The sequence below is a fragment of the Solea solea genome, chromosome 17, assembly GCF_958295425.1.
Source record: "Solea solea chromosome 17, fSolSol10.1, whole genome shotgun sequence".
NCBI classification, from domain to species: Eukaryota; Metazoa; Chordata; class Actinopteri; order Pleuronectiformes; family Soleidae; genus Solea; species Solea solea.
In genome coordinates, this window is record NC_081150.1 from 20,952,926 (window position 1) to 20,965,937 (window position 13,012).

The window sequence follows — 13,012 nt, forward strand, 5'->3', positions numbered from 1 at the left end:
TGATTTACTGTAAAATCATTTTAGGTTGTTTCTTCTTAGGAACACACTTTCCCTCAGATTACATTTGTTTTGGTCAGAACACTAACGGCTCTTTTCCTTCTCACACAGTTCCAACTTGACTCAGTTTGCTATCAGTCAACACAGGCGGCTGTTTCCAGTGAAAGTGAATCAGTAGGAAGATTTGTTCACAGAATGGTTCAGTACGTCACACTCAGTCTGACAGAACTGAACTGAAATACCACTGAACGTCTGACAGAACTGAACTGAAATACCACTGAACGTCTGACACTGAACTGAACTGAAATACCACTGAACGTCTGACACTGAACTGAAATACCACTGAACATCTGACACTGAACTGAACTGAAATACCACTGAACGTCTGACACTGAACTGAACTGAAATACCACTGAACGTCTGACCCTGAACTGAAATGAAATACCACTGAACGTCTGACACTGAACTGAAATACCACTGAACATCTGACACTGAACTGAACTGAAATACCACTGAACGTCTGACCCTGAACTGAAATGAAATACCACTGAACGTCTGACACTGAACTGAACTGAAATACCACTGAACATCTGACACTGAACTGAACTGAAATACCACTGAACGTCTGACAGAACTGAAATACCACTGAACGTCCGACAGTCACTGAACTGAAATACAACTGAATGTCTGACAGTCACTGAACTGAAATACCACTGAACGTCTGACACTGAACTGAACTGAAATACCACTGAACGTCCGACAGTCACTGAACTGAAATACCACTGAACGTCTGACACTGAACTGAACTGAAATACTACTGAACGTCTGACACTGAAATGAACTGAAATACTACTGAACGTCTGACACTGAAATGAACTGAAATACTACTGAACGTCTGACACTGAAATGAACTGAAATACTACTGAACGTCTGACACTGAAATGAACTGAAATAACACTGAACGTCTGACACTGAACTGAACTGAAATACCACTGAACGTCCGACAGTCACTGAACTGAAATACCACTGAACGTCTGACACTGAACTGAACTGAAATTTTGGGATTATAAATAGATTTTGGAACTATAAATAGATTTTGGGATTCTAAGTAGATTTTGGAACTTTGAGTAGAATTTGGAACCGTGACGACACTCTGTGACCAATCAGAGGCCGGCAGTCTGCTGATGTCACCTCGTCAGAGCAGGAACTAAAATAAAAACACCAGGTTCTTTCACTGATGGAAAAATAAAACAACAAAATGAGTAGAGTTGTGCTGAGTCGTGCTGGAACTGTATAATGAAAAAACGCCAAAACAGGTGTTTTGAGGTGAAGTGAAGTCGACCTAAAGGTCACAGACCAATGCTGTGACCTTTGCTTTGTGACCCCGTGGATAAAATAGAAGGTTCTGAGTGAGACTCGTGAAGAGCTGGACTCCCCATCAGTAAGAAGACAAATGCACCAGTGAGGGACAACCACGCATCGGAAAGAAAGAAGTGAACACAGCTATTAAAACTATTAAATTCCAGGCAAGCCCTCACAGGGTGGAACTGAAAGACATGAAGACACCGAGAAAAAGACGGAGAGAGAAAGTGGAAAGAGAGGACATGCAGAGACTAATGTGAGGAGACAGCAGAGCAGAGAATCTGGGAGTTAATGGAAGGTGAGACAGCAGGAAACAAAGGCCCATCGTGGAGACAGAGACATAAACAGAGAGGAGCACAGTGAGTCAGTCTCTCCTGCTCCTCCTAACCTTCCAGCCCTGCTCTCAGCTCCACTCTCACACATTCCTGTCCAGTCTTGCTGTTTCTCAGCTTCAGCCTCTGGATGATGTGTCCACTGTCACTGCAGCTACACACACACACACTACAACACAGAGTCCTCGCAGGTCCACGTCTGTCGATGGATGTCCTCTAACGTCTTAGTTTTGTCCACAAACTAAAAAATGATCGAATTATAAGAAGAAAATATTCACATTTAAGAAGCTGAAAATAAAAATCACAGAAACGGCTTTTAATCTAGGGCAGCGACAATTAATAATCCAGCACGAAATGAATCGTCTGCTGGTAATCTGTGTTTTTTTGTGTGGTTTTTCAGCTTCTTAAATGTGAATATTTTCAAAGAAATCATTTAAACAGAATCCTTTTGTGTTTGTAGACAAAAGTAACCCTCAGAGAGAAGCGACGACCACATGGTTGTGAATTGTTGTTACAGGTCACACGGGGGGGGGGATGTCTGACAATGTTTGAGACACAGAACTTTCCATCTACAGCCTAATACGCAGAGTTTAGTCTGTTAGTCCACAATATGTCTTCATAGTGTGTTTAACACTTTTTCTCACTTTTCTTTTTGGGTTTGTAAACCACTCACTCTCCCACTCCAAACCCGAAAATCAGTGATTTTAGCTGGCGGGGGACTCAGGAGCCGCTGGTCCACTGCTGCCTCGTGTGGTCGCTTCGCGTCACTGAGGTCGATCCAAATGAAGGATTTCAAAAGCCGAAGTGACAAAATAAGACATTAGAACTTAGTGATGGAGGCAGCAGTGGATCAACAACTTAAAATCACTGATTTTCTCTATGGGCTTTGGTGTGGGAGAGTAAGTGGTTTACAAACTTCAGTGTCCTGTTGGAAAAGTCTGTCTCACAGTGAGATAAAGACGTGAACGTGTTCTTAAAGATATGGTCAACTTTAACTGACGTAGATTTGATTGTGTTAAAAACACAGGGGGCGCTCTTAGCTCCATTACTGCTGAGTACGTGTCAGTATCATTAATAACTTACAGGAGAAGAAAAAAAACAAAAGTGTGTCTGCAGCGAGCAGCAAACAGGATGTAAAGAGTTGTAAGAGGCTGTGAAAGAGAAGCAGGACGTGTTCACACAATTTCCCCTCTAAAAAATAATTGTTAAAATAAAGCCATGTCTCATGAGGCCTGTTTAACTCCCTGCTGTTAACGCCTACAGCCCAGCACTGCTGTCAAATCCTTTACTGCTGTTCCCTGCAGTAGGTACACTATGTTCCGCTGACAGACGTCTGAGCGAGGAAAATGGCTTCTATTTCATCATCATCATCATTATTGTTGTTATTATTAGTATTATTGTTATTATTATTATTATTATTATTATTATTATTATTATTATTATTAATAATAATAATAATAAATAATAATTGATCATTAATACATTATTATTATTATTATAATAATAACAATAAAAATAATAATAGTGGTCAAAAGGGAAAAAAGAGGCAATTCCTAATTGGCAACTTTTTCCCTAACTTTGTGGAAAAGACAGCAAAGAGGGCAAATCCTGACAAACCTCAGGGCATTGCATCAATTCATAGTTTGGAGATAAAGTCACGGCACAGTGAGTGAACGCTGCAGTGGGAACATTGTTGTAAGACACAGGCAGGAAGGAGAAAACCCAGCTGGGACCAGAGGTTTGTGAATATTCCTGCTACTTTTTAATAATAATCTGTCAAAGACACAGAGATAAAATTACAAAAAACAAAAAAGTAGCTTCAGACGATGAGCAGCTGGAGGTGAAGTGTTCACGGGAATATGATTTATTCTTTTACAGCTGCATGTGTCTCCAAATGACCGCTAAACATCCCCTGAAGTGCAAACACTGACAGAGCCCACAGGAGATAAAGTGTCCGTGTGTCCAGAGTCTGAGCGCGTCCGTGTTTCCATTCCTCTCCCTGTAAGGCCGACTGGACTCGACGGGCAGCTCGGCGGGCGGCGGCAGGTCATACAAACACCGGCGAGGCTTTGGACGTTGTTTTCCACCGCGGTCAAACACGTGCGGCCTCCCTGGCACCGCCGCCACATTTATTTAAAAATAAAAGCAAACACCGAGTGACGGATGGCGAAACCACTGAGAAAAAAACTGAATCCACGATGGAAACGGTCCCGAAAAGACGTGCGAATGAGCCCCAAATGTTGTGGCTTTAAATGTGCATTTGAATGTTTTTGTCTTCCAGGATCTGCAGGCAGCTGGTGTGGATCAGAACCAGCGACTTCCTCTGTTCTCTGGGCTTCTCACAGCTTCAGAGATCGCATTTGGAACAAAAAGCCTCTACAGCTATCGCAGCCTCTAAGCCTCATCTAGCATCTGTTGATCATCACATGTTTAAACTCTTGGCTGTTTTTTAATCTCTGGTTTACAAAAGGAACGTATCTGATGGGATAAAAGTGTAAGTTCTCATTCTCTCTGGTTTGACTGAAGGCCAGGAGGCGTGACGCTGAGCGCCGACAACAAAAGGCCGTGGAAGCCATTAGCTGCGTCAACTCACTTCACCTCGGTCCCTGCAGACACGGCAATTTACATGAGGTTTAATAACCACCAGCAGGTGGCAGTGTTTAACATGCAAAAAAGAGAAATCAGAACAAAACGTTGCCAAACGCGTTGCTAAAACACCTGTGAGGATGTTGGAAAAGAAGAAGAACAACAACGTCGTCGTTCTCTAGATCGCACAGCTTCTGCTAATAACTTTCACGATCAGCAGGGGGCAGTCGTCTGTATTCATCACTTTATCTAAAGTCTAAAAAGGTTATAATATAACCTTATAATATTGCTAGAAACGAACCGGGAGCCAGTGAAGTGCAGCTTCACCGGGAGTAAAGTGATCTCTAGATCAACTTCTTACACTGATCGTGAATCTTCACTCACCTTCTTTGGTGGTGCCTTCGGTCTGCAGCTGGACTCCTGGGCCGGACTGGTACTCGGGCGTGACAGTGACGCGGTATGTCGTTTGGGGGCGGAGCTGCTGGAGCACGGTCGTCGCCTCAGTGCCGTCGGTGGTCGTCTCCAGGACGGAGCTCTCGCCGTCCGTGGGCTCGTAGCTCAGCCGGTATCGAGTGACGGCTCCCGGCGCCGGCAGCCACGACACGCGGAAGCTGTTTGTGGTCTCTTCGGACACTCGCAGGTTCCGCACTGGGCCTTGTTCTGCGACACGTGAGTGAGGTTTAGTGTTGAATGCTCTTTGATTAAAACAAAGATCGACTTCTAGACTTCAAATACCTTCTGTGGTGGTTTCATAACCTTTTACGGGCAAACTGTCTCCTTTGTCGTACTGAGCGTAAACGTTGACTTCGTAGCGAGTGAGTGGGACGAGGTGCGGCAGGAGGGCGGTGAGTGTTTCCCCCGGCACCGACATAGAGATGTAATGTCCCTCGGCGTCGTCCGCCGGCTTGAACTGAACCAGATAGGACTCGACGTTGTTGGCGTCGATCTCCCACGAGGCCCTGAAGCTCCTGGGGCTGACGTCGGAGAAGGCCAGCGCCCTCGGCTGGACCAGTTCTGGAGAAACAGTTTAAACATTCAAAATCAATCACACTGACACTGAACACTTTTCACATCTAATCACAAACAGACACAGATGGAAGTTGTAGACAAATGCTGGCTTTTTTTAATTAGTCGAGTTTATTTGGCAAAAAAAAAAAACCCTGATAAAATCTTAATTTATGGCGAAAACATCACAACACAAAGTCTGTGCGTTCTTCACATATCTTTGTGTGACACTGATGTTTGGTATACTGAAGCAGTTAAAGACATCGTTGAAAAAAACCCAGATTTTAGCCACTCAATACAAAGCTTAGGTGGTAAATCAACTTTAGCTTAAGCATGAAATATCTTAAGAATGTGTTTTCTACTTCATTGTGTTGTTAGACAGACTTTTCCAACAGGAAACAAACGTTTGTAAACCGCTCACTCTCCCACACCAAAGCCCATAGAGAAAATCAGTGATTTTAGCTGGCGGGGACACAGGAGCTGCTGGTCCTCTGCTGCCTCGTGTGGTCACTTTGTGTCACTGAGAGAACTCTGAGTAAAGGATTTCAAACGCCGAAGTGACAAAATAAGACATTAGAACTTAGTGATGGAGGCAGCAGTGGATCAACAACTCCTGTGTGCTGCGAAAATCACTGATGTTCTTTATGGGGTTTGGTGTGGGAGAGTGAGCGGTTTACAAACTTCAGTTTCCTGTTGGAAAAGTGTGTCTGACAGTGAGATAAAGGCGTGAACTGATCTTAAAGATATCGTAGACTTAAACTGATGAAGATTTTATAAGCCGAGTCTTTTGTTAAGTGGCAAAAAATCAGTGATTTTAACATCACAGCACACAGGAGTTGTTGATCCACAGCTGCCTCGATCACTAAGTTCAAATGTCTAATTTTAACACTTCGACATTAAAAGTCCTGCATACAAGTTTACCTCAGTGACACAAAGTGACCACACGAGGCAGCAGTAGACCAGCAGCTCCTGTGTCCCCGTGAGCTAAAATCACAGATTTTCTCTATGGGGTTTGGTGTGAGAGAGTGAGTGGTTTTGCGAAGCAACAAAAACTTGAGGTTCTTTATCTTTTGTGGTGCACATGTTCTCGTGATATTGTAGGCTTCAGCTGACACATAAGTGGTGAATATCAGTTTATGACGTACTTCACTGAGCCTGCACTCGCTCATCTACAGCCAACTCTCTCTGTACGTAACACCAGGGCTCTGTGCCAAGACCTCAGACAACCCCATACCCCGAATCCTGAACTATCCCTTTAAGGTAAGGAAGAGGTGTCGTTTACTAAAAAAAAACTAAAAGTCACACCTCTAATTAAAACATTTTGACATGTTGACTTGAGCTCTGCTTCCATGTGATATCTGTGGGTGTTCTCAATGATGTTTGGGTCAAGTACAAGCGTGATCAGTTCATCCTTTGTCGTGACTTGTATGATAAACGGCTTCACAGGGTGTTATCCGTCAAACATTAAAGATACGTAGCAGAGAAAACACAGATGACTGAGCCTGGTGTTGACTCATAAACTCCTCAGAACTTCCCCAAAAAGATGAAAACATTTATGTTTCCGGTCCATTTAGGTTTAAGAAAGTCAGAGGAAGTCTCACTGAAGCCCTGCACACATGGAAGCACAACACAACCTTCAGTTTGGTACAGTACGGTTCAGTTTGGTACAGTGCAGTTCAGTTTGGTGCAGTACGGTACAGTTTGGTACGGTTCAGTTCAGTTTGGTACAATACGGTTTGGTACAGTATGGTTCAGTTTGGTACAGTACGGTTCAGTTTGGTACAGTACAGTTTGGTACAGTACGGTTCAGTTTGGTACAGTACGGTTCAGTTTGGTACAGTACTGTTTGGTACAGTACGGTTCAGTTTGGTACAGTACGAGTCAGTTTGCTACGGCAAAATCCCAGGTCAGACTTGACTGAGGACTGTACCTTTATTTGGTGGACGTGGGCGGTGCCAGACGGCCGTGTAGCATGACGACGTACTGTTGTGGCGACAACAAACCCACACACAACAATGGAGGACGTCCAGCAGCTCCATTTGTGGACATTTCAACATCTCAACAAGACAAAGTCAAGTCAAGGATCGCAAGTGAGTGACGTTTTTCGTTACCCAATCAGCTGACCGTACCACTTTACTCTGGTAGCCCAAGCAACAGGCGCCAAAGAACGGAACGTTTTGGTACCATTCCTAATCGAAGCGCAAGAAAACATGTACCGCACTGTACCAAACCAGACCACTACATTGTGTGTGTTTGTCACGAGAATGCTTGATCCTGACTGGTTTTCCACAAACAGACAGTGGGGGGCAGTGGAGACAGTGCAACAAGACATTTAACCGTCACAATGACTTTGAAAACCCTGCATATTTCTGCTTTAACTACAACATGTCCATCTGTTGGAACGCCCCACTGTTGAACGCCCCGCTGTGGAACACCCCGCTGTTGAACGCCCCGCTGTTGAACGCCCCGCTGTTGAACACCCCGTTGTTGAACACCCCGCTGTTGAATGCCCCACTGTTTAAAGCCCCGTTGTGGAACACCCCGCTGTTGAACACCCCGCTGTGGAACGCCCGTTGTTGAACGCCCCGTTGTTGAACGCCCCGTTGTAGAACGCCCCGCAGTGGAATGCCCCGCTGTGGAACGCCCCACTGTTGAACGCCCCGCTGTGGAACGCCCCGCTGTGGAACGCCCCGCTGTGGAACGCCCCACTGTTGAACGCCCCGCTGTGGAACGCCCTGCTGTGGAAGCTCATTGTCCTGGATGGAAGTTGTGACAGAGCAGCTCCTGCAGGCTCCTGTGTACTTAAAGTGGCGATTATATAAGACTTACATAATCAGTAATCAAAGCTGCTGTGAGTCACACTCTGCCCTGACAGAATTAGAAGTCACACAGTGATTTTAGTCCTTTAACCCGCTTGTCCAAACTTGACTACCAGATGTTCGACGAGCGTCTCGCAGTCGGGACGTGTTTACGGACACGTGACGGACGACAAGTCTGAAAGGTGCTGATGTGGTGACATCAGAGTCATCTGGTGTTCAGACTCCGTTAAGAAGAGTGTCTTCAAAACCGCCGTGTGACCCAGTTCTGATGTTTCCACACATGCAGGAACTCTCCCTGCCCTCGCTGATCAAACGCACAACATGTGTTTCACACATTGAGGTAAAAGAGGAGGCTTCGGCAGCGAGGGCTGACATGAAAGTCATGGCGATGGTATAGTCTCTGGGCTCGCCGGGGGAGCTGCAGTAATTGATTGTCACTGAAATGTTGTTTTAATCACGACAAATGTTCCCAATCGTGGTAACGAACAAGTTTCTCTTTGACAACTCGAGTCCCGACGCCAGACGTTATTAGAAACACACTGAACTACAAACTATCCGTCTTCATTATCAAAGTAAGAGTTTCAGCTCATCACGTTCGATGAAACCATGTTTTAAGAAGACAAGTTGAGACAGACGACGGCTGGAGAAAACTGGCATATTTTGAGACAACTGAAAGAATCAACAAGATAAATCAACGTTAGCTTAATCACACTCATCTGAAACTGGCTTCAGAAACCAGGTTTTTATTTCTCCTCAGCCATTAGAAGCATTTTACTCGTCTGACAAAAAAAAAAAAACTGGCACATACCACAAATTATACAAGGCAAGTGTTAGCATGCTACTAAAAACAAGTCCCAGAGTTCGAGAACAAAGCTAATTCTCTAAAACAACAAACTATATTTTCACTCGAGTGTCAGGTAATCCATAAACTGTACCGAATCTTTTTGCTGAGTCATGGGATCAATGATCTGATATCACTGGCTCACTGGAGTGTCCGCTAGGATCACATGGATTACACTGCTTCTGGATTAAACCGGAATCAGTCACTTAAAAGAGGAGGTTATGGCGGGAGGGAAAGTGAAAGTTATAGGAGGCAGTAACGCAACTTTACGAAGGAACGAGGATGACGAACTGACATTAGCAGAAAATGGGAAAGTCCAACAATAACTGGCCGACAACTGAGTTCTGGAGTCAGAGGTCAGTGACGCCATCAGTGAGTTATGGACGATGACTTAGAGAAGATTAAGAAAAAGAAGAAGAAGACATCCAAAAAACAGGTGAAGGAACTTTCTTAAAAAGTCAGATCAATCAAAGGTTTCAACCATCAGACATGGCATTCACAGACTCTCTCCTCTAACCTATCATCACCAATCCATGGGTTCTACAGTTCCTCTGCTGCTAAAGCCAGGATCCATTGTAAAGGGTTCAGATACCAGCTAACTCTTCACGCTTGGCCGATGTTAAACAAATAACGTGACGAACCAGGAGAACCGAAAAGCAGACGTAACACGTGCAGCAGAGAGTCATCGGCATAGAGGGTAAGACTGTCTTACTCACGTCTCTTGATGATGTTGAGGAGCTCCTGCTCGATCCTCAGGCAGATGGACTGCGTGAGTTCCGTGGAGATTCTCTGGAAGGCGTCAAAGTCCTCCACCGTGTACACGTGTGTCTCTGCCGGCGGGTTGGCGATGGCCTCCAGCTCAGACCGCACCGCGTCCTTCACGCCCACTGCAAATATCTCCACGTCTGAGTTCCTCAGCCTGGTGGCCGGGTCCCGGAAGGCGTCGGAGGACTTGCCGTCAGTGATGAGGATGGTCACGCGGGGGACGTTGGTGCGCGAGCCCCTGGTGGCCTGGAAGATCCTCTCCCTCACGTAGGTCATGGCCCTGCCGGTGTTGGTGGAGCCACCTCTGTACGGGAAAGACCGGACGGCCTTGACCACGGCGGACAGGTCGTGGTGAGAGTTCAGGTAGAACTCGGTGTACGGGTCGCGGCTGTACTGGACCAGGCTGATCTGGACCTTGTTCGGCCCGATGTCAAAGGTGTTCACCAGCACCTCCAGGAACGCTCGCACTTTGGCAAAGTTGGCCAAACCGATGCTGTAGGAGCCGTCCACCAGGAGGACGACGTCAGCCTGGACGTCCATGCCGAGAGAACATTCTGGACACAACGATTACAGAGAACAACACAAACATCTGATCATTGACTTTCTCAGTTATATTGAGGCTTTGTTGTCCTTTTGTGTGTCTTTGTGTTGTCTCTTTTTGTTGCTTGATATCTCTCTATGATCATTGTTTGGTTGCATTTTGTGTCTTTTGTGGTTATTTTTTGTCATTTTGTGTGTCTCTGTGGTATTTTTGTGTTTCTCTGTAGTTGTGTAGACTTTTTGTCTCTGTGTTGTTTCTTTTGTCTCTTTGTGGTAGTTTTGTGTCTCTGTGTTGTTTCTTTTGTCTCTTTGTGGTAGTTTTGTGTCTCTGTGTTGTTTCTTTTGTCTCTTTGTGGTAGTTTTGTGTCTCTGTGTTGTTTCTTTTGTCTCTTTGTGGTAGATTTGTGTCTCTGTGTTATTTCTTTTGTGTCTTTGTGGTAGTTTTGTGTCTCTGTGTTGTTTTTTTTGTGTCTCTGTGGTAGTTTTGTGTCTCTGTTGTTTCTTTTGTGTCTTTGTGGTAGTTTTGTGTCTCTGTGTTGTTTCTTTTGTCTCTTTGTGGAAGATTTGTGTCTCTGTGTTGTTTCTTTTGTCTCTTTGTGGTAGATTTGAGTCTCTGTGTTGTTTCTTTTGTCTCTTTGTGGTAGTTTTGACCTATTCCTCTGGGTTCCTCACATTCTTTGGTACTCACCCATGGACACTTTGACCGTCTCTGTCTTCTGCAGGGCTGTGATTGGCTCGCTGGGAGACAAGCCCTTCAGAGCGAACACACTGATCTGGTACTCAGTGTCTGGAGACAGATCTCTGACGGCCACCGACGTCTGCGTCGGGCCCAGGTAGAGCTCCTGACGCTTGCTGCCAATCATCATGGGAATCATCTGCACCTTGTATCCGGAGACGTCTCCGATGGAAGCGTCCCAGGACACGCGTATGACCTTGGAGCCGACCTCCAGGACCTGGAGATTCGAGGCCGGCTCAATGACTGCAACAACCACAATCACAGTCATCGTCGGACAAGCGGCTCTGAAACAGCAGGCGTTGAGAGAGGGCGTTTTATTTTCACCACAGCTCACCTTCTTCTCCACTGGCCAGTGATCCCAGTTGATCGTCAACGCCGGCGCACACCTGCATCACCAGCTCTCTCTGCACGGTCTTGATCACGTCGAAGTTGGCGACGTTGTAGACGTGACTTCTGTGCGGCACGGACGCCATCAGCTTCATCTCGGCTTCGTCGGCCTGATGGATCCCTGAAACGGCAGCAGCACGGAGACACGACAGGACGGAGACAGAAGGGTTAACGACTCAGTTTCAAGGTAAAACAGAGTGAGAGTTCTTCAGTATGTCACTTTAACGACGGTTTAAATCAAACAGGCGTAAATCGTCTTGTCAGACAAATCAAGCGGAAAATATTTGGGAGCAAAATTGATTTAGACAACTTCGAAATCCTCGCTATTGTGTTTGCATGGAATTTCACAACTCCCGACTCTGCAGGCTTTTTTTTTCTTGCCTCTGGCTGATCGGAGGCAGAGCTCCTGTGTCGTCACCGCCGCCTCATTAAAAAGCTCTTAACGCCTGGAGACGCTCCAGCAAACTAACGGCCGAGTCGATCACACAGAGTGTTTGTTTTCCTTTGAGAGAAGTGGACTTTTACAGCTTCTCCCGCAAAGACCCGGGGACACGTTTCACATACGTGTGTGTGTGTGTGTGTGTGTCGCAAAGCGACGACCGTAAAGTATGAGCTGCTGCTGCTGTTATTATTATTACTCAAGAAGCAGAACCTCTTTGTCGCCATGGCAACAGCCCACTTCTGCGTCTCCTGTCCTGAGTTTGTGGAAAGTCTGAGACTGAACCTCGAGCGTAAACATTCATAAAAACTTGCTATCACTCGCTCGTAACGTTAATGAGGCAGGAATGTAACCGTGTTCCATTATTATGTCACCACAGGTTGTTTTTGTTAAAAGCACTGGATGCAGATGGAAAATGTACTGAGTGCTGAATGTTAAAAAAGCTGCGGCTCTGGCTCCGTACCGAGGACAAAGACCTCCACCCCGCGGCCGCGGAGCTGCTTGGCGTAGCTCTCCACTGGATCCTCCGATCTGCTGTCGGTGACGATCACCAGGACTTTAGGAAAACCCGTCCTGGCGCCAGCTGCCTCGGTGAACGTGTTCCTCAGGATGTGGTCGAGGGCATCGCCTGGAGAGACAGACAGACAGACAGACAGGTCCTCACTGAGCTGGGATCACTGTGTGACAGAGAAGACGAGACTGGCACAGTCTGATCCCAATCATCCTCAAACGATGAGAAACAGACTCGTTTTAAAATAGAAAAATAGGAAGGAAAAATGTATAATTCAATAATATTCAACAGCTGTCATTCTGTAAACTGAACGAGAGAAAACGAGCAGCCTGTGTGAAGTCAATGCTGACTGTGTTGTGAGCGCCCCCTGCTGCTGAGAACCAGCCTGACATATTCTTGAGAGATCGTAGACTCAAACGTGCTTTAAGCTCGCGGGGACACAGGAGCTGCTGGTCTACTGCTGCCTCGTGTGGCCACTTTGTGTCACTGAGGCCAATCTAAACGCAAGATTTCTAATGCCGAAAATTAAAAGGTGGATCAACAGCTCCTGTGTGCTGTGATGTTAAAATCACTGATTTTCTCTATGGGCTTTGGTGTGGGAGAGTGAGTGGTTTACAAACTTCACTTTCCTGTCGGAAAACAAATAAAACGACTGAAGTTTAAGTCTACGATGTCTAAAGAACACGTCCACA

The 13,012-nt window shown here is 45.8% G+C and overlaps 1 protein-coding gene across 3 annotated transcripts in view; it reads right to left on the bottom strand.

Moving 5' to 3' along the window:
• Positions 1-13,012, bottom strand: part of col12a1b (collagen, type XII, alpha 1b) — a 111,963-nt gene that overhangs the window by 88,784 nt on the left and 10,167 nt on the right. For all 3 annotated transcript variants that reach the window (XM_058613866.1, XM_058613865.1, XM_058613868.1), the window contains exons 7-12: positions 12,273-12,437; positions 11,318-11,491; positions 10,936-11,226; positions 9,659-10,261; positions 5,013-5,291; positions 4,662-4,937 (exon numbers count right to left, since the gene is read on the bottom strand). In XM_058613866.1, the coding sequence (XP_058469849.1) occupies positions 4,662-4,937; positions 5,013-5,291; positions 9,659-10,261; positions 10,936-11,226; positions 11,318-11,491; positions 12,273-12,437 (1,788 nt within the window). The remainder of the gene's footprint in view (positions 1-4,661; positions 4,938-5,012; positions 5,292-9,658; positions 10,262-10,935; positions 11,227-11,317; positions 11,492-12,272; positions 12,438-13,012) is intronic.